This window comes from Dipodomys ordii, unplaced genomic scaffold, assembly GCF_000151885.1.
Source record: "Dipodomys ordii isolate 6190 unplaced genomic scaffold, Dord_2.0 Scaffold2, whole genome shotgun sequence".
NCBI lineage: Eukaryota > Metazoa > Chordata > Mammalia > Rodentia > Heteromyidae > Dipodomys > Dipodomys ordii.
The window spans coordinates 4420633-4442188 of record NW_012267218.1 but is presented as its reverse complement, the minus strand read 5'-3'; the positions used below and the strand labels follow the sequence as shown (position 1 = coordinate 4442188).

The window sequence follows — 21556 nt, the reverse complement described above, 5'->3', positions numbered from 1 at the left end:
AAAAAAAAAGAAATATATATTTAGGGTTGGGAATGTGGCTTAGTGGTAGAGTGCTTGCCTAGCATGCATGAGGTCCTGGGTTTAATTCCTTGGTACCACATAAACAAAACAATAAATAAAATTGATTAAATATATATTTAAACGTGTTTTAACTTTTGGTAAAATAAAACATAAAAGATCAAAATTTTAACATTTTTCTGGAGGTACTAAGGTATAACTCAGGGCCTTGTGTTTGCCAGGTTAGGCTTCTACCACTTGATCCATGCCTCTAGCCCTTTTTGCTTTTGTTATTTTCAGATAGTACCTCACATACATGCTTGGGCCTTCATGGACTCTGATCCCCATTCGTATGCTTCTCATGGAGCTGAGATGACAGGTGTATACCACTATGCCCAGCTTTTCTGTTGCTTGAGATGGGATTTCATGAACTTTTTGCTCAGGTTGTCCTTGAACCTTAATTCTTCTGATGTCCACTTCCCAAGTAGCTGGGATTATGGATGGGCCACCACATTTGGACCAGTTTTAGCCATTTTAGGCATATAGTTCAGGAACACTGAATGTGTTCTTAGCGTTATTTCCATCATCCCCATCCATCTTCTGGTTATTTCATCTTCCCAAACACAAACTCATCAAACATCCCCTGCTCCCCTCCCCCACACTGTCCCTCTCCCAGCCCTTGGCAATTGGCATTTTTCTCTCTGTCCATATTAATTTGACTACTTTAGCTACCACATAGGTGGAGTCATACTCTATTTGTCCTTTTGAGACTAGATTATGTCACTTAGAATAACATGGGCTTACTACTATTGTAGCATGAGTCATACTTTCCTTCTCAATTTCTTTAATTAGTACATGGTCAGTCAGGCTTTCTATTCTTCTTGGCTGGTAATTTATCTTTCAAAGAACTTTTCCATTTCACTGAAATTGTTTAAATAATTGGCAGAAAGGTATTCATACTTTGTCTTCTTTTTTGATGACTATAGGATCTGTAGGGCTGTTCCTTCTATTTCTGAGAATCATTCTCAGATTTTCTTTTATTTACTGGTCAGTAATGAGTTTAATGAGGTTTATTCACCGTGGCAAAGGGCAAGCTTTTGATCTTATTACTTTTCTCTTGCTGTTGGTTCACTTTCTATTAATTTCTGATCTTTTAAATTTTCTTAGTCACTTTGTGCTTAATTTGTTCTTGTTCTAATTTTCTGAGATAAAAGTTTAGATAATAGATTTTTAAAGGGAAAATTACCATAAATTTTCATGTGGTATATTTTCATTTTCACTCAGTTCAAAATATTTTATACCTTCCCTTGTAATTTCCTTTTTGAAATATGGGTTTTTTTAAAGGTATATACTACTTCTAAACATTATTGTATATTCCAGACTCTGTAGGATATTCTGTTAATGATGTCTTATTTAATCCAGTATGATCAGAGAAAATATTTACCAAGATTTAGTCCTTTTAAATTACTCAAGGGATGGGAAGGTAGCTCAGTGGTAGAGTGCTTGCCTTGCATGTATGAGGCCCTGGGTTTGATTCCTCAGTACCACATAAGCAGAAAAAGCTGGAAGTAGCACTGTGGATCAAGTGTAGAGTGCTAGCCTTGAGCTGAAGAGCTGAGAGACAGTGCCCAGGCCTAGAGTTCAGGCTCCAGAATTGGAAAAAAAAAATTACTCAAAACTTGTTTAATGGTCCATTTTGAGGAATGTTCACCAATGCTTAAAAAAGAATATATATCCTGTCATTGTTGAATGGACTACTTTAGAAATGTCAATATTGCTGGGAGCTGGTGGCTCAGGCCTGTAATCCTAGCTACTCAGGAGGCTGAGATTTGAGGATCATGGTTCAAAGCCAGCCCAGGCAGGAAAGTCTGTGAAACCCTTATCTCTAGTAAACCACTAGAAAACCAGAAGTGGCGCTGTGGCTCAAGTGGTGGAGAGCTAGTCTTGAGCTGAAAAGCTCAGGGACAGTGCCCAGGCCCAGAGTTCAAGCCCCACGACCGCCAAAAAAAAAAAGAAAAGAAACAAACAAAAAGAAAGAAAGAAAGAAAGAAAGAAAGAAAGAAAGAAAGAAAGAAAGAAATATCAATATGACAAACTTGGTCAATAATGTTACTCAAGTCATCCAAATTCCTACTAATTTACTTTCTACTTATTCTGGCAATTAGTGGGTGAGGTTTGTTGAGCTCTCCAACCAAAGTCATGGACTTGCCTATTTCTACTTTCAGTTCTATCAGTATTGTAAAGTCCCATTATTAGGCATGTATGTATTTAGTATTGTTAGGTTTTCATGATGAATTGCCTCACTTATACTTAGAAATGCCTCTCCTTATCCTCACTACACCTCCTCTGCTTTTGTATAACTCTTCAGCTTTCTTAGGCTTAGAACTGCATGGTATATCTCCAATCATTTTAATTTTGACCTCACTGGGTTTTTGTTGTACTTTGTGCCAGTACTGGAGCTTAAACTTAGGACGTAGGCACTGTCCCTGAGCTTCTTTTGCTTAAGGCTAGCACTCTACCTCTTGAACCACAGCTCCACTTCCAGCTTTTGTGGTACTTAGTTGGAGATGAGTCTTACAGAATTTCCTGCCGAGGCTGGCTTCAAACAACTATGATCCTCAGATCTCAGCCTGAGTAGCTAGGATTAGAGGTGCCCAGTTGCATTGTTTTTTTTTAATTTCTTTATTGAGATTAAGTATTACATAAATTTCACAGTATTATGGGATAGTGCTTTGGTTATTTTTGAAGTAAGGTCTCATGTTTATGCCCAGGTCAGCCTGGACCATGATTCTCCTGTTTATACTTTTGGCAGTAGTTGGATGATAGGTTCACACCACCATACCTAGTTTTTTGTGTTGAGATTGGGTGGAAGGGGTGGACGGGGATCTCAGGAACTTTTTTCTGGGATGGTCTTAAACATCAATACCCCAGATCTCCACTTTCTGAGCAGGTGGGATTACAGGCATGAGCCTACTGTTTGTTGTTGCTGTTGTTGTTAAGATAGTTTTTTTTTTTTTCCTGGCTGGTCTCAAATTCCTGGGCTCAAGAGTGATATTCTTGACTCAGCCTCCTGAATAGCTAGGAATATAGATGCATGTCACACCGGGATAATGTCATTACTTTTGTAGCTGGGTTTAAATCTAATCATGTTTTTCTGCTTTTTTATTGTTTGATCTCTTTTCCTGCCTCCTTTTGGATAAAATATGTTTAATATTCTGCTGTATCTCCACTATTGACTTATTAGCTTCCTTCCTCTCTCTCAGTGGTTACCTTCGAGTTTATGATATTATCCTTAGTCAGGCCTTTATCAGTCCACCCTCAAACATTATACTACTTCATCTCTGTCTACTTTTATAACTTTATCATCAGTTTCACAAATTAAATTACAATCTAGCTGGGGTACTTGTTTACATTAATTTCACCTGGCATTCTTTGAACTTCTTGGCCTGAACAATTTTTTTGGGTGAGGGGGTCGGTCATGGAGCTTGAACTCAGGGTGTAGATGCTGTCCCTCAGCTCGTCAGCTCAAGGCGAGCACTCTACCACTTGAGCCACAGTGCCACTTCTGGCTTGCTAAGGAATCGAACCCAGGGCTTCATGCATATGAGGCAAGCACTCTACCACTGAGCCACCTTCCCAGCCCCTTGAACACATTTATAATGTCTATAACAAGCACATGAAAGTTCTCATCTGCTAATTCTATCACGCTTCTTATTTCTAGACCTACTTACAGATTAGACTTTCCTGAATGGCCCATTTAGTAGCTTTTTTGTAGATGCTGGGCATTGTGAATTTTATATTGTTGAGCATCAAATTTTGTTTTAAGGGTGAGTTGTGCACCTGTCGTTCCAGCCACAGGACTGCTTAAGTTCAGTTCAAGGCCAGCCTAGACAACATAGTAAGACCCTGTTTATTTTTTTTTCTTATTCCTTTTAAGACTGTTGGGAGTTCAGTCTGACAGGCAGGGAAGTTACTTGCAGAGCAGTTGAATCCTTCTCAGCCTTGCTTTGAGGCTTTTATCAAGTGGACAATAAATGAGTATATCCAGAGCCAGTGTATCCCCACCATTAAGGATAGTGGGTATATCTAGAGCCTTCTGGTCTGTCCTTCTGGTGCCTCTGCTGCGGGCTTTGGAGCCTAGAGTGGGTCAATTTTGGCCAGTGGGAACTTGAGTAATTCCTGGAACTTGAATAATTATTGTGTAAGCTCTTATTATTGTATAACAGTAACCAGAGCTGTTTCCCTGTTATTCATTGATTCTCCCTCTTGACCAAGTCTTGAAGGTTTTACCCTACATGTGCACAGACTCCTATTCATCAAATACTCCAGGGACTCCATGCAGAAGAGCTCTTTTTAATTCTCTTCCTCCCTCCCTCTTTCCCTCCCTCCCTCCCTCCCTCCCCCCCTTTTTCTCTTCTTTTGCCAGTCCTGGGGCTTGAACTCAGGGTCTGGGCACTGTCCCTGAGCTTCTTTTTGCTCAAGGCTAGCACTCTACCACTTGAGTCACAGCACCACATCAGCCTTTTTCTGTGTATGTGGTACTGAGGAATGGAACCCAGGGCTTCATGCATGCTAGGCAAGCACTCTATCACTAAGCCACATTCCCAGCCCAGAAGAGCTCTTTCTATACATGGCTCCTCTCTGGTATCTTGGTTTGTGAATTTCTGCCATGGCCTACCTGGATCTGATCTCTGTCTGTTCAACTTGGTAAGGCTGTTAGACTATCTTTGGGGCTCTTCTTTTAGTGTCATTGTTCTGGTATTACCTCCAGGTACAAAGTTGGGATAACTCTAGGTCACAGAGTTTCCGCCTTTCTTTTTCCTTCTTCTGGCTCACAATCCTGTTGGAAAAGTGTCCGCCAACAGACATTGCATACATTTTTTTTTTTTTTTTTGCTGAGTTTTCTGGTTCTTTATGGCAGAAGGCGAGGCCCAGCTGTTACTGCCTCTGGGTGTGCCATCAGGGAGGGTGGCTGTCCTTCATCCTTCATACCCTAAAGCCCAGCAAAGGAGGTCATCACAGGCTCCCCAGCCTCTGAGACAGAAGCTGTGAGGGCCGCCTGGTGGTGGGATGCCTGGTGGTGGGGATCGCTAGTTCCAGTTGGGAAGAGCCGATGCAGACCTCAGACCACTGGGGGTCTCGAGAGGGGTAGGAGGATGTTTACTGCCACAGTCTTCCTTCCTCTTGGTGGGGACAGGGTGATGACAGAACATAGTTTACAGATGACAGTGGAGGTGGCTCATGATGCAAAGTCAGCCACCTCTGGAATTTCTCTTCAGCTGAAAACTTGATATTACAGATAGAGAGGGGAAAGGGAAGAGGGAAAGAGAGGGGGAGGGAGAGAGCGAATAGAGATCCACAGAAGCTAGCTGAGAAATCACCTCCTGCTTCCACCTCCCACAGACAAAGTTCACGTCCAGGGTGGCCTCTGCTCTGGGCTGGTGGCCGCTGCCCGCCATACTCCATTCGCTGCTGCTTCCCTCAGCCTGGGCCACAGCCTTCTCTCCCGTCCTCGGGCAGCAAACTGCCCGGGTTCAAATGCTTTATCCATCATGAGTGTGACCTTGGGCTACTTTGAAAAATGATTATCACTACAGCACGTGTCCAGCTGTGGGACGAACGTGCCCTGGCTGAGAAGGGGCCATTCTCAACACTTTCCCTAAAGAATGGCCTTCCTCCTCAGCCCAAGCTGAGCAGAGGAGTGCTAGAGTTAGCAAGCGATGGGGTGGAGCTGCTGAACCTGGATCTCAGTTCAAGCCAGCAGCCTCCAGCCCCAGTGGGGCTACCACCCGGCTACTCTGAATCAGAGCTGTTGGCTAAGGCTACTGTCCAGCTCTGGGGGAGGCAAGTTGGTCCTCCTCCAGGAAGTCTCCTTATATACCAGAGAATGGGTTAGGGCTGATGACACTGGGTCTATGCCAAGGGCCTCCCCTGGATCCTGAGCCCCACCCCAGGGCCTGTCCCCTTCCCACTGTGCCATCAGAGCAGTGCATCCTCCCGCTGCTATTCTGGAAGTTATATAGTGTGGGGTCCAAGCACCCCTGGGCCCACCTCCAGTTGCGTGGCTGCAGGAAAATTACTCAGCCTCTCTGGGCTCTATTTTCCTTATCCCTACCCCCAACTGAAGACAGACTTGTGGTCAGATGGCAGAAGCTCTCATACTATCACCCCTGCAGTTATCGGGCTGGTGTTCAGCTGATGCCATGCGCTGGGGTGTAGTTAATGAGAGTCCTTTGAGGTCTCTCCCGAGTGCCCTGCTCATGTTGTATTGGGGGGGGATGTTTAGAAGTTCCTGATGTCAACCAAGTACAACAAGGACTCCAAGATGTACCGTGCCATCCAGACCGTGTTTGGGGAGAGGTAAGGCAGGCAGCAGGAAGGCTTCTGCTGCAAGCTGGGTACCTGGCGGGTGCCCCATGCACCGTGAGCCTCTGTGTGTCGTTTGCATGTTGTTCCTCCTCTTCCCCTCTGTGGGAGGTGGGGTGGGGTGGGAGGAAGGGGCCAGGCTGAGGCGAGGGCACACAGCTGCCCTGCTTCTTAATTATTTTCTAATAGACATAATAACAATTGTACATTTTTCAATACATGGACGCCACTTACTTTCCATTGTGGTAAAAGTGTTGCGTTCCCCAAGTACTGCGCCCGGGTGGACAATCCAGCAGGGGTCTGGTGCAGACATACCCTGTTAGTTCCAGGACCTACTCGACTTCCTAGGTGACCTGAGGCCACCAAGCATGTGTCTCCCACAGACTGTTTGGCCAGGGCTTGGTGTCTGAGTGTGACTACGAGCGCTGGCACAAGCAGCGGAGAGTCATGGACCTGGCCTTCAGCCGCAGGTGAGTGGGGCTGCAGGTGGATGGGTGCTGGCTGCGTGGTGGGGTGTATGTGTGTGTGTGTGTGTGTGTGTGTGTGTGTGTGTGTTGCAGAAAAGGGGCCTGAGGGAAGCAGGGCACCCTCCAAAGAGCTCTACCCAGCTAAAGGGAGAGGAGAAAGGGAAAGCACTCATGGCCAAAAGGTAGAACGACATGCCTGTGATCCCAGCTACTCAGGAGCCTGAGATCTGAGGATCTCTGTTCAAGCCAGCCTGGGCAGCAAAGTCCCAGACTCTTATCTCCAATTAACAGCCAGAAGTGGAGGTGTTGTTCAAGTGGTAGAGTGCCAGCCATGAGTGAAAAAGGTTCAGGAACAGTATTCAGATCCTGAGTTCAATCCCTAGTACTGGCATACACAAAAAGAGAGAATGATAGGATAAAGGATATCTGGATCAATAAATATTAAGAGACATTTTGACATTATAAAAGCAGCACCATCTATTACTAAGAACTCAGACTTACATAATAGACAAAGTGGTAACCTCCCTTTCTCCTTCCTTTGCTTGCTGGTTTTATTTGTTTGAAATGCATCTTTTTGTGCTTTTTTCCCCCCTTGGTGCTTGCTAGACAGGTGCTCTACCACTTGAGCCATGCTCCCAGCCCTTGTTCTATTCATTTTTTTAAGCTCTGTGTCAGGGAGATGAGTTGTCCAGGATAGCTCTGAGCTCTGAGATGCAGGTGGTTTCTGAAAACCCATTTCCACATAGACTTAGGTGCTCAAATACAGTGGCCTAGGCAGGGAGGTACGTGGAGTGGACAGTGTGAGCAGAGGGGTGGGAAGGGAGCAGCGAGGCTGTGTCATGAAATCCAGGAGGCCCCAGAGGTCCAATGCTGCCATGTTTCTTTTGAGTCAGAGCTGAGGAGAACCCTGGCAGCCAGAAGAACCATGTAGTAATGGCAAAGGAATGGTGTCCATCCGAAGGGGAGGGAATGGTGAGATCCCAAGGCTTAGTTCAGTGACTGAAAGCTGGGGCCTTGGGGAGGCTGGGAGGGTCTCTGGGGGTACTCACTGCAGTCCAGACAAGGCTGGCCCCCTGTGGCGGCTGATGCCCATGCTTTTCCCCAGCTCCTTGGTGAGCTTGATGGAGACATTCAATGAGAAGGCTGAGCAGCTGGTGGAGATCCTGGAAGCCAAGGCAGATGGGCAGACCCCCGTGTCCATGCAGGACATGCTGACCTGTGCCACCATGGACATCTTGGCCAAGGTGAGGCATGGCACTGGTGTGTGTGTGGGGGGGCTGCCAAAGATCCTCTTCTCTACCCCCTTCCCATGTTCTCTTTCCCTTCCTCCTGCTCTCCCAGATCCCAGCTGCATCTTTTTTCTTTTCTTTCTTCTCTCTTTTTTTCTTTCTTTCCTTTCTTTCTTTCCTTCCTTCCTTTCTTTTTTCTTTCATTTCTTTTTTCTATTTCTTTCCCCTCTCTCTCTCTTTTGTTCTTTCTTTCCCTCCTTTTCTTTCTTCTTCTTTCCTTTCCTTGTTTATCAGAGTCCTAGAGTTTGAATTTATGACCTTGTACTTAATAGGCAGGCATTCTACCACTTGAGCCACATCTCTGCCCTTTTATGCTTTTATTTTGGTCAGGCAAAGTCTCAAGTTTTGGCCTGGGGCCTGCCTCAGGCTATGATCCTCCTACTTCTGCCTGCTGAGTGGCTGGGATTATACATATGTACCACTACACCCAGCCCCTATTTTCCATACTTTTTTGTCTCCTTGAATATTCAAAGAATCCTAGTGTGAGACTGGGGCTACTACACGTTCTCCAGAAACAGGCCCTGAGAGGTGTAGAGCCTGGCCTGGGCTGGTCAGTGGCCAAGGCAGGACCTGATCGCAGGCTTGCCTGCTCCCAGACCGAAGTCCCTCTGCAACCATGGGGCATGGACAGACAGCACAGAGCAGTTAATCCTGAAGGCCAGATGCAGGCAGCTCAGGCCAGTTCTCTGTGGGGCTGTGACTGGAGTCTTCGTCACCGCCATCATCCTTCTAGGGATGCACTGTGAGGCCAGGGGCACAGTGATGTCCGAGGAAGGTTGTCTTCACTGCTTATCAAGTAGCTGTGTGTGCTGCTGCGTCCTCAGGACTTCCCAGGGGGGCTGGACTTGCCCTGAATTGTCAGAGGAGTGGACAGCATGACCTGAACCACAGTGGACACAGGAATGCCTGAGATCCAGCAGAATATGCCAGATTCTGCAGGACCTCCCACCCCAGATATGACCTTGCCCCTCTCTCTCCCCAGGCAGCTTTTGGGATGGAGACCAGCATGCTGCTGGGTGCCCAGAAGCCCCTGTCCCAAGCGGTGAAGGTGATGCTGGAGGGTATCAGTGCGTCCCGCAACACTCTGGCGAAGGTACTGCCCCACCCCGAGTGATCAGCCCCGTGGCTGGGCTGTCTGTGTTGGCTGGAGCAGCTCCTTCAGAATGGGTTTTAAATTCCGGCTCGGGATTCGCTTCCCTGGCCTCCAAGGGGAGTCACTCTAGTACTGCGGCCTACTGTCGGTTAGGAGGTCATCTTTCGTGTTCTCTCCCCAAAGGGGACTGTCCAGGATGGTCATGGCGGCTTCGCCATGGCCCATGCCCCTGGTCTGTCTGTCTTGACTTCCCTCGGGCAGTCCGGCAATCCTAACTGCTCCGAGGCCCCTCCCAGAGTCCCAGGGCTACAGGGCTGTGGTAGGAGGGGAGGCTGACGCGCAGACTCAGTGTGCCGTCCTCGCCATCTGGTCTCCCTGACTGCTTTAGCCTCTCCAGAATTTTCTCACGATTTTCGGGCCTCCGGGCTGGCCAGGCTGTCGGAGGGTGTGTGTAGGGGGGTGTGGAAGGGATGTGAATTCAGGGGTCCCTGGAGCTGGAGCTCTCCTTCAGTTCATGCCAGGCAAAAGGAAGCAGCTGCGCGAGATCCGGGAGAGCGTGCGCCTTCTGCGCCAGGTGGGCAAGGACTGGGTGCAGCGGCGCCGGGAGGCGCTGAAGAGGGGGGAGAACATCCCCTCCGACGTGCTCACGCAGATCCTCAAAGGTGCGGGGCGCCCTAGGCGGGGCTGCGGAGGAGGAGGAGGACGTGGGGCGGGGCCACAAGCGGGGCGGGGCACTGGTGGGCGTGGCCACGAATGGGTGTGGCAAAGGGTGGGACTTGGGGTGTGACCATGGGTGGGTGTGGCCACGAGTGGGTGGGACTGGGGTGTGGTCAAGGGTGGGTGTGGCCAGGGATGGGTGTGGTCAGGACACTACAGGGTGGGTGAGGCCAGGGGTGTGGCCACGAGTGGGTGGGACTAGGGGGTGTGGCCAGGGTGGGGGCATGAATGAGTCCAGGCCATGGAGAGGTGGGCCATTTCTGGTTGTAGACTAGCTAGGGGCAGGTTCAGGGGCTGGGTAGGACCCAGAAGGGCCAAGGCAGACTAACAGGCCGATTGTGTTTCTGTCCCACAATCCATCACTCGTCATCCTAGACCTGTCTATCTCTGGGTTCAGAGAAGAAACATGGTTCTTTATGAGCTGTGGGGACCGCGGGCCAGGCCTCTCCTGGGGCTCTGGAGCTGAGTGTCTTCTGCTTGTCTTTCAGCTGAGGAGGGGGCCCAGGACGACGAAGTTCTGTTGGACAACTTCGTCACCTTCTTCATTGCTGGTGTGTACCTTCCCTGGGCATGACACGGTAGGATGTGGGGGGCCATTCGAACCCCGAGAAAGAGATCTGGGGTTTTTAGAGCAGAGTCCCCCCCGAAGTACTGGGGCCTGGGTACCCCTGGAATATTGAGGGTAAATCCAGATGAACAAAAGCAGTCTTCCAACTTGGTGATAGGGCTGGCCATCTTGGGTGTTTGTGAAGCCATCATTAGGCTCAAGAGAGCCCCACCCTTGAATCCAAGTCTCCCCCTCCTTCAGAATTTGTGGGGAGGTCTTCGCTGCATTGGCACAAACAGCTGAGCAGCTCCATTCATGTGCTTGTCGGTTATTTCCCGAGTGTCACTGGACACCTAGAAAACGCATCCTCCAGTGGGTCTGGAGCTGTCCCTGCCTCAGGAAGCCCTTCTCCATTGCCTGGGCTCCCAGGGAAAAAGCTGGTCATGGGACCCACGTCTTCTCTGCTAGAAAATGTGGAAGCTTTAGGCAGTCGATTTGTCTATGGTAAACTGAGGCGTGTCTTCCTCACCAGGTGGGAGGGCTACCTGATGCCTGAGCTGCACTGTGCGCCCTGCTGTGTGTTCCCACCCAGACTGGATGGGATGAGTGAACACATGAGTGAATGCTGGGTGCCAGGAGGGCAAAAGTGCATGAGACAAGGGGCCATGCACAGTTTGATGGTCAAGGTGGACAGCAGATGGCGGTTGGTGGGGCCTCTGTCATGTGTCTGTGGTGGAGGGCCATTCAGGTGGAGAGAAGCCCATACAGAAATGATGCCCAGCCATACTGCAGGGCATTGTCCCTGCACAGGTCAAGGGGACTCATTTTCTTTGTGGTGTGTGTGTGTGTGTATGCGGAGCTTGAGCTTGAACTCAGGACCTTGTGTTTTTGCTCGGCTCCCCCCACACACACTCAAGGCTGGTACTCTACCACTTGAGCCACAGCTTCTCTTCCAGCTTTTTGGTGGTTAATTGGAGATAAGAATCTCATGGGCATTCTGCCTGGGCTGCTCTGAGCTGAGATCCTCAGAGCTCAGCCTCCTGAGTAGCTAGGATTACAGGTGTGAGCCACTAGTGCCTGGCTGGACCTACTCTCTTTTCTGCCACCAGGGCTCAGGTCTGGGTTATAGCTTCAGGATAAGCTGGGGCTGAGTCATCCCCTCAATAAAGCAAGGTAAAGCATTGTTCACATTTCTGTCCAGTCTCCCAGTAACGAAGGAATAAACCTCATAGCCCCCAGATGCTCCAGGGGGCCCAGAACAGCAGGGTAGGTCTCATTTCTTCTGCTGTTGCCTGGGAGGAACCTGAAGCCCCGAAGGGCTGCGTTCTGCTATAGTCACAGCTCGTAGTACAGAGGCTGTTCATGCCCAGGCCAGCCTTTGCCTGCACCTGTCCCCATCCTGGCCCTCCTGAGCTTCCCCAGCATGAGATCTCGGGCATAGGTGGCCTTGCCTCTCTTGTGAGCCGGCATGGCTGGGTGGTGGTGGTCTCTGTAAGCCACCTGTGCCCCCCAAGTACATTCATGTGACACTTAGGTCCCCTCCAGGCTTGGTTGGTGGTTTTGACCCCACTAACCTGGTCAGAAGCTGCCAGACAGGAGAATCAGCCTCCTGGCATGACCCCTGTCTTCTGGTCAGGCACTCACCTGCCAGTCCCTAGGACAGGAGAGGCCTTGATCTCAGACATTTTGGAATTCAGTCACACCCTTCTTAGCTCACTTTTCCTTCCTGCAAAATGGGGGCGTTCATCCTCCAGGCTGGCGAGGCTCAGGCGATGGTGGCAGGAAGGAGTTCTAAAGCCTGGAAGTGGGTGTGCCGGGCCACACTGGCTGATGCAGGGTGTGGAGCAGGCAGACTTCATAGCTCCGCTGCTGGGGCAGATGTGTGTCATAGCTGCTGCCAGAAGCCCCCAGGGGCCGTGGCCAGCAGCCGGCACAGTGCCACAGGAGCAGCCTCTCTCTTCTTCCTGCAGGGCATGAGACTTCTGCCAATCACCTGGCCTTCACGGTAATGGAGCTATCTCGTCAGCCTGAGATTGTGGCGAGGTACGAGGCTGACAAAGGTGCTCTCTCTCTCTCTCTCTCCCTCTCTCTCTCTCTCTCTCCTTGCTCTGACACTACCTGTTTCCCCCCTTATGTGACTGAAACCTTCCCATGTACACTATACAATCTTTGTTTCGGTGATGAATTTGAGATGAGAGTCTCACAGACTTTCCTGCCTAGTCTGGCTTCAAACTGCAATCCTTAATCTTGACCTCCTGAGTAACTAGGATGGAAAACAGGAGCCTCTAGCACCTTGGCCTTATTGCAATTATTGTTAAGCATACAGCTTAAGGGCACCAGTAGATGACAGTGCTGTACCGCCATCACCACCATCCATCTACATGTTCCCGATTTGAACCCTGCCCCCATAAAATAAGCCACCTCCCCTCCCTACACCTAGGAGTTACCCATTCTGGGTGCCTCATGGAAGTGGCATTGGGCGGTGAGTATTCTTCCATGCCTGGCTTACCTTCACTCAGCATCATTTCCTAAAGTTTCATCCATTTTATAAGCGGAGTCAGAGCTGAATACTATTCCACTGTATGGATGGAACACTTTTACCTCTCCACCTGTCTGTCCCCAGACAGTGAGACCCTTGGCTTGCTTTTGTTTCCTTCAAGTCAGCCAGTTTGTGGATATGGATGGGCAGCTATCTCTTTCAGTTCCTTTGGGATTATACCAGCTGTGGGATTGCTAGATCATATGGTAGATTCTAGTTTTGTTTTCAGTCGCCAGACAGTTTTCCATGACTGCTACACCACGTTCCATTCTCAGTGACAGAGAATGAGGGTTCCAGTCTCCCCACATTCTCCATGCACTTGTGCTGTTCCATCCCTCCTTTTCTCTATTCTTGTCTTTTTTTTTTTTCTTTTTTTGGAGACAGAGTCTTGCTATGTAGCCCAGGCTGGCTTCCAACTGGGGATCCTCCGGCCCCAGCCTCCCGAATGCTGGGATTTCAGACCTTGCCACCACTGTCAGCTAATGAGCACTTGCTGGTTTTTTCTTCCCCCTAATCGTCGCCCTAATGAGTGTGAAGTATCCAATTCCACACTGCTTGTTACATTGTCTGCACATCTGAGAGTTCCCAGCCAGCCTCCTTGGGCCACTGCAGCTGCGGTTTCCAGCTGTGGGCTGCTGTCACCCAGCCACGGTGGGCATCTTCATCCAGAGGCCTCTCAGGTGCCTATGGCCAATTCCAAGCATCAGATACCAAGGGTGGGGGCTTAAGGCCCCTGGCACGTAGTCTCCTAGTTGGTCCTGCTTTGGCAATGGCAGCTAGTTGTGGTCTTTCAAATGGAGCAGGCAGCATGGCAGGTGGAAAGGCCCACCCTCTCACTTCCATCTTCCTTCCATTGCTATTATTATTATTATTATTGTACTGAGACTTGAACTCAGGACCTTATACTTGCTAGGTAAACACTCTCCTACTTGAGCCATACCTCCAGCCCTTCCATTCTTCTGCTTCAATTCAGTGTGGGCGAAGGTCTCTCTTGGGAGGTGAACTTGTCTTTGTCTTACTGGATAGGCTTCAGGCTGAGGTGGATGAGGTCATCGGCTCCAAGAGGCACCTGGACTATGAGGACCTGGGGAGACTGCAGTACCTGTCTCAGGTGTGCGCGTAGAAGCTTCTGGACACATGTGGGTGACTCCTGGGCCCTTCAGTAGTTCTCACATTCTGCAGCGCCCGTGAACCCTGGGAGGCCACGCTGCCCTGCCGTGGCACTGGAGCTAAGGTGGGAAATAGGTCCTCTAGGAAGCGGTGCCTCGGCTGCACTGGTGGGCAAGGCCCGATCTCCCCAAGCCTGGCTTCCACCACAGTGCCCGTCTGGCCCGTCCGCACTGCCCACGCCCAGGGAGGCCCTGCTTCCCCAGGCCCAGGCACACAGCTTGCTTCCGGACCGCAGGTGCTCTGCCGTGGGAGGAGCCTGGCTTCTAGTTCCTTTCCTCGGGGCCTCAGTTTCTCACCTGGTCACACGAAGGGTCAGGCGTAAGGCTGAAGTGGATGTCTGGGGGGGCCGAAGGTCCAGTTCCGGGCAGTGGGGTGCATTCTGCTCCGTGAGCGGGAGTGAGGTGGGTGCGGGGGTGTCGCTGGCTCTCGTGTGGGACCTCCTGACCTCTCTGGGGTGACCTTCTTAGGTCCTGAAAGAATCGCTGAGGCTGTACCCCCCAGCCTGGGGCACCTTCCGCCTGCTGGAGGAGGAGACCTTGATCGACGGGGTCAGAGTCCCAGGGAACACCCCGCTCCTGGTGCGTGGGGCCCTGCTGCTCCCAGGGTGGCCAATTCGGGGCTCACCATGAAGGTCGGGGAGCCGTTTTCACCCCGCCACCAACTTCGCTGCTCTCTGTCTGAGTCTCACTGTGACCCTGTGAGGTCTTTTCCCCTTTACACTGTCTGACCTAAGATGGCGTGGATGATTCTAGCAGGGAGCCTCACATACAGTTAAGGACACCAAGGTTCAGAGAGGGTCTGTTACAGTCCTGGGGTCACACACAGCTGGAGAGAGGAAGATAGATGCACCTGGATTCAGATCTGACCCAGATTTGTCTTAGTGTCCTTCCCCCCCCCCCCACAGCATTCTGCCACTGTCCTCTTTCCCACCACATCTGTACACATATCCATCCATGTGTTTGTTTGTTCATCCATCCAGCATTCCTTCATGTAGAATGGCCTCCCTGAACCCCCCTGCCCCAGCTGTGAACATCTGTGTTGTCTTGTTACAGTCTGCAAATGTTTTTCTGGGGCAAACACCCTATGGGGGGGTTGTTGAATGTGGACTTGCTCAAGTTCACCAGCTGACCCCAATGGTTCTCCCAAGTGCTTGTGCTAACTTGGATGCCCACGAGTGGCAAGGAGAGCTGCTGGGCATCCTCTCCAACCCCATACGTGGGGAAACAGTATTTCCTGGTGGTCTTCATTTGTACTGTCTTGATACCTAGTGCAGGGGACAACCTCATACTTCACTTCCTCTTCTGACACTTGTGACACTTGCTAGCTTAGTCTCTCTTTTTGGGTTAACTCTTAAAAAAAATCAGGTGGCAATCCTTTGATTGATAAGTGTATTGTAAAGGTCCTCTCCACATTTATGGCTTGTCTTCAGTAATGTATTCTTTAAAAAAAAATTTTAGTGGGTTATATGTGTGTGATTTTGTTTGTTTATGTGTTGGTACTAGGCTTGAATTCAGGACCTCACATTCTTGCTTAGCTTTTGGGCTCAATGCTGACACTCTACCACTTGAGCCACAACTCTACTTCCAGGTTTTTGCTCATTAATTAGAGATAGGAGTCTTTTATTTGTCTGGCTTCAAACCTCAATCTTGAGATCTCAGCCTTCTGAGCAGCAGGATTATAGGAGTGAGCCACAGGCATCAGGCAAGTTTTGTTTTGTTTTTTAATTTTGTTTAAGAAATCCTTCCAGGCAGGACATAGTGATGGTACATACCTGTAATCCGGTCACTTAGGGTGCTAGAAAGAAGGATCCTGAGTTCAAGGCCAGCCTAGGTACCTAGCCAGTTTCAGGCCAGCCTGCGCTTACATAGTGAGACCCTGTCACAAAACAAATCAACAATTAGCCAAAAGAAATCCTTTCCTCTCCTGAACTTGAGCTCAGAAGGAACTCCGCATTTACAGTTTTCCATTTTCCCTTGGAAGTTTGGCTGTTTAGCTAATGACAGTATAATGCTGTAATGCTAGCTACTCAGGAGGCTGACATCTGAGGATCTCAGTTCAAAGCTAGACCTGGTAGGAAAGTCCATGAGACTTTTATCTTCAATAAACTTCTCCCATGACCTCCCCCCTCAAAAAAAAAAAAAAAGCCTAAAGTTGAGCTATGGCTCAAGTGGTAGAGCCTTGAGCAAAAAGAATCTCAGGGACTGCACCCAGCCCCGGGACTGGCACACACACCACACACACACACACACACACACACACACACACACACACACACACAAAAGAAAAAGAAAAAGAGGAAGTGGCTCTGTGGCTCAAGTGGTAGATGCTAGCTAGCCTTGAGCTGAAGAGCTGAGGGACAGCGCCCAGGCCCAGAGTTCAAGCCCCACAACTGACAATAAATAAATACATAAATAAATAAATAGAAAAGAAAAGAATAAGAAAGGAAGGAAAGAAGGCAGGCAGGCAGGATAGAGTTGATTATGTATGTCTGTGAGGTAGAGATCTCCGTTGGCTTAGTCAAGGCTGCCTGAAGGAGGAGACAGAGCTGAAGACCAAGCGAGTGTCTTCAACAACAGAATTGAATTTCCTCAGTCCTGAAGGCTGGGAGTCCAAGATCAAGGTGTAGGCAGCTTGGTTCTCCGTGGCTTGTGACTGCATCTTCACCCCATCTGCTGCTCCCAGTTCTCCTGTGGATGTCCTGTGTGTGTCTGTGTCCTTGTCTCTCCTTCTGATCAGGAGGACACCAGCCACCTGGGGTTAGGGCTACTTTAATGACCTGACCTTCATTTTGCTTGCTTCTTTAAAGACCTGCTTCAGACACAGTGACTTTGTGAGATCGGGAATTCAGCACCTGAGTGTGGGACCTGACTCAGCAGTGACAGGATCCATTTTTATGTTCGCATGTGGCAGGCAATGTGTATCCAGCCCCAAATGCTGAGCAGCTCAGCTTCCCCGGGCTCTGCGGGGCCTCCTCCAGCCTCGTCCTCACGTCAAAGTGACGTCCTTGGTGCCGATCATTTCTTCCGTACTCCTGTCCTCGTGCAAACCTGCCTTTAGCTCTTGCCCTTCCATCAGGCAGGGCAAGGCCTTGGCTGGCTCTTTTTTTTTTTTTTCCTTGGCTGGCTCTTTGCCCAGCCAAGGCTCCCTGTCTTCTTCCCCAAAGCTCCAGGTTCCTGTGAGCCTGGGGGTGAGAGTCCCCCAGTCTGTTGAGAAGAATCAGTTAAGATGATGGATGTATGTCCTGGGTCTGACGGGAATTGTTGGCACATAGCAGGTGCACTTGGCCACAGCTACCACTCCTACGACTCCTGCTCACGTCTCCCAGCTCTGCTCTAGGCCTCCACGCCTGCTGCCCTGGACTCAGCCCTGAGAAGCCAGGGTGGGCCGGGCCCTGGAGATTCTTTGTCCAAGGGCACCCCAGGATAGGTGCACGTTCCTGTTCCAGGGCCAGACATGAGCCCCTCTCAGGAGGCATACAGATGCCATGGTCAGCCTGCAGCCCCCAGCTCCAGCACTGGCGGCTAAAGCCAGCCTTGAGCTGAGTAGCAGCGGCTGCAGGAGGGAAAAGCCAGGGGAGGAAGCCAGACTCTTAGCACCAGATCTAAGTTGGATTCTGTTTGGCCACTTGCTTGCTGAGTGACTTCAGACAAGTCACGGAGCCTCCCTCTGAGCCTCAGTGTCCCCATCTGTAAGACAGGGATGATTGTAACTCCCCACCGGGCTGTGACACAGGCCTAGGATGATGGTCTTGGACATTTCCCAGGGGGCTGGTGGAATGCCACACCACCCTATAGAGGGTAGGGCTACTCTGCTCCGAGACGTCCCATGGGTGGCTGTAGTGGGTGGGGTGGTACAAAGGGTGCCAGAAACACCAGCTCCTTTGCCTGGCAGTTCAGCACCTACGTCATGGGGCGAATGGAAACCTATTTTGAGGACCCGCTGACATTTAACCCGGATCGCTTTGGCCCTGGAGCACCCAAGTAAGTGCCTCCCCCCACCCAAGCCTCATGCGTGGGCCCCGTGGGAGGAGGCCTCACAGGGGCTCAGCTCGGGGATGCTGGGGAGGTGGCTGGAGGAAACACAGCTGCCGGCACTCGACCTCAGTCAATCTGACACTGGGACGCCGCGGGACCTGGACCCGCGCCTTCAGCTCCTGTGGTTCCCGTCTGAGATGTGGGAATGGCTGGTCTGGGTGTAGTGTGGGGACAGTGCCTCACTGTACCCCAGCAATTATGGGGAGAGTCGGGCTTCAGAGACCACACACAAGTTCAGAGCCAGAAGGGGGCTTCAGTGATGGATGACTGTGGGGAGCTGGGGGGCACAAAGCAGGCAGACAGGCACCACGCAGGCCCCAAAGGGAGACCCTGAGCTTCACAGAGCCTGCCGAGGGTGGCTCCATGGCCCGGCACGTGGGACAGGCGTGTGGCCTCTTGGCGCCTACTGACCCTGCTGGGGCCTCTCTTCCTGCAGGCCTCGCTTTACCTACTTCCCTTTCTCCCTGGGCCACCGCTCCTGCATCGGACAGCAGTTTGCTCAGGTAGGAGGTACATGGCTGGAAGCCTGGCCAAGGGTGACTGCAGGGTGGGAACTGCTCGGTCCTGTGCTGGACCCCTGGGCTGGGGGCTGCGAGTGGGGATGAGGCTGGGCTGGACAGCAGCAGCTCAACTAGGAGGGCAGCCAGGCTTTGCTGCTGCTCCACACCTCCCTCCCGCCCTCCCCCCATCCCTCCCTCCTTCCTTCTCCATTGCCCCCTCCCGCCTTCCTTCTTCCCTCCTTTTTTTCCTTCCTTCCTCCCCCTTTTCCTTTCCTTCCTTCCTCCCTCCCTCCCTCCCCTTCATCCTTTTCTCCCTCCCTCTCTCCCTTCCTCCCTTGTTTCTCTTTTCTTACCTCCCTCCTTCCATTCCTCTCTCTCTCCCTCCTTTTCTCTCTCCCTCCCTCCCTCTCTCCCTTCCTTGTTTCTCCTTTCTTCCCTTTCTCCCTTCTTCCCTTCCTCCCTCCCTCCATCCCTCCCTTCCTTTCTTCTTCCCTCCCACCTTCCCTCCCTCCCTTCCTTCCTTCCTTCCTTCCTTCCTTCCTTCCTCTCTCCCTCCCTCCCTCCCTCCTTCCCTTCCTCCTTCCTCTCTCCCTTCCTTCCTTGTTTCTCCTTTCTTCCCTCTCTCCCTCCCTCCTACTTGCCAGATGGAGGTGAAGGTAGTCATGGCCAAGCTGCTGCAGAGGCTGGAATTCCGGCTGGTGCCCGGGCAGCGCTACGGGCTGCAGGAGCAGGCCACACTCAAGCCGCTGGACCCCGTGCTGTGCACGCTCCGGCCCCGGGGCTGGCAGCCTGCCCCCCCACCCCCTCCCTGCTGAGGCCTCGGCAGGATGGGACTCGTCAGGCCAGGGCCGTGCCCACCCTCTGCTGCTACCCACGGCCAGCCCCCTTGTGCCCCCTCTTCCTCCAGCCACCCCCACCCCGGCTCCTGGGGGCCCTGCGCCCATGCCTGCTTTGCACCCTCAGTGCTCCCTGCCACCTGCTGGCTCCGGGGCCTTCCTGTCAGGCCCCGCTTGACTCCCAGCTGCCACCGGTCTCTCCTCCTCTGCTCCTCTCTGCACTGGCCTCACCCTAAAGTCTCGCTCACTCCCTGAAGACCCCTTCACACCACTTCCTCCAGGAAGCCCCCCCTGTACCCACCCCAACCCCCCCCCCGGCTGGGCCAGGGGCCCTTTCTCTGTATCCCCCATCACCTGTGCTACCTCTAACACCATACTGACCACACTGTATCGTGAGTGTCTGCTGACGTGACCAGCCACCCTGCCGGGCTGCGAGCGCCTCAGAGCAGGGGCTACATGTGCTTCACCTCTGAGCCCCCGGGGCCTCCCAGGGCCTGGCACAGAGTCGATGCCCAATAAATGTGTGTTGACTGCATGAATGAACGGCCCGCCTGGGCCCACGTTCTCGCCTCAGTTTGCTGCTCTCAGAAAGGGTGCTGTCGCGCAGGGCGGGTGCTGCTGGAGAAGCTGCCAGGATTCCTTCCCATGCTCCTAGAGACCCAGAAGACACCACCATGGGAGAAGCCTTCCTCAGCTTGGTGGAAGCTGGTTTCCTGGCTGCAAGGAGATTCTGCCCCTGGGGGCTGTGTGGCACTGGGACGGTGAGGGAGGGCTGTGGAGCTTCGAGCACTCCAGGCATGAGTGGAAGAGCCTCCCCTCCCGCTCAGCACACACGGCTGGCCATGTCCGCTGGGCCCATCCAGAGCGGGGGGCCTGCCCGAGCCTCCTCCCGCGGGACCGTGTGCAGACGCCACCCTGCCTTCACCCTGCCTGGCATCTGTGCCCCGGGGAGGGCACAGATTTGTACCAACCTGTGGTGTCTATTGCCTCATTTGCTCCAGCCTTCAAGGTATCTTCCCATGGAGCAGGTGAGGACACCGAGGCCCCAGGGGAGAAAATAACATGCTTGGTACAGGTGGGGAGCGGACTAGGACTGGTGTGGGGGGGGGACATGTGTCTGGGTTCCCGGTCTGCCCCCTTCTCCAGCTTCTGTGGGGAGGGGTGATTCCCTCTGAGGGGTGGGGACCAGAGACTATTTTCTTTCTATCCTTCCCCAGGTGTGCACCGGCTGCAGTCACCAATCTAATTGCAGCGACCTTTAGGGCCCAAGCAAGGGGATGAAACTCAACCAGCCCACCTGGGGTCAAATCCTGTCCCCACTCCTCACTAACCATGGGACTTGGGTCTCAGTTACCCCTTGGGTGTCAGTTTCTGTAGGAAGGACAAACACCAGCACTCACTCGTCAGCGTGGGCGATTGGCTCAGAGCCTGCCTCTCAACACTCAGCATCTTTATAGCTTGTTGCAACTTTGTTGCGCCTTCTGCACAGGGAAGAGCGGGCCCCACGGCCTGCAATTCCCAGAGGTGCCGCACGGGGCCGCCCTGGCGCACGCTCGCGGCTGTCAGTCCGGGCGCTGGGAGGCGCCTCCCGCACCTGCGAGGGTCGGGGAGCTGGGAAGCCGGCGCGGGGCGGGGGGGGGGGGGGGGCAGGCCAGCCTCCTGCAGGCCAGAACCCCGGTCCAGGACATCTCCAGCACCCACTGGCCACAGATGGCGCCACCGAGGTCCGACTCACCTGGGGGTGGGGTCCGGGAGGGATCTGGGAGCCGGACCAGGCCCCATCGCAGCGTCCGGAGGGGGCCTAGGCCGGGCGGTGGGACACATAGCAGGCCCTGGAGCCTGGAGAGGGCCCAGCCGGGCTTCACCCGCCTCACCAAGTGGGGATGGCTTTGGCTAGATTCACACAGTGGTAGAGAGGGGTAGATGCAGGCTCTTTTCTGCTGCCTGGGAATGCCCGCCCTGCTCACCACTCCCTCCCTGGGCTATGGTGGCCCTTTCCAA

The 21556-nt window shown here is 52.1% G+C and overlaps 1 protein-coding gene across 1 annotated transcript in view; it reads left to right on the top strand.

Annotated features, from left to right (window-relative positions):
• Positions 1-20090, top strand: part of LOC105984431 (cholesterol 24-hydroxylase) — a 29327-nt gene extending 9237 nt beyond the window's left edge. Inside the window, exons 4-15 of the mRNA XM_013014608.1 lie at positions 6284-6357; positions 6747-6833; positions 7936-8074; positions 9102-9212; positions 9724-9874; positions 10418-10480; positions 12447-12519; positions 14042-14126; positions 14653-14763; positions 18077-18165; positions 18656-18722; positions 19364-20090. Of these exons, the coding sequence (XP_012870062.1) occupies positions 6284-6357; positions 6747-6833; positions 7936-8074; positions 9102-9212; positions 9724-9874; positions 10418-10480; positions 12447-12519; positions 14042-14126; positions 14653-14763; positions 18077-18165; positions 18656-18722; positions 19364-19534 (1221 nt within the window). The 3' untranslated portion in view covers positions 19535-20090. The remainder of the gene's footprint in view (positions 1-6283; positions 6358-6746; positions 6834-7935; positions 8075-9101; positions 9213-9723; positions 9875-10417; positions 10481-12446; positions 12520-14041; positions 14127-14652; positions 14764-18076; positions 18166-18655; positions 18723-19363) is intronic.
• The last annotated feature ends 1466 nt before the right edge of the window (positions 20091-21556 follow it).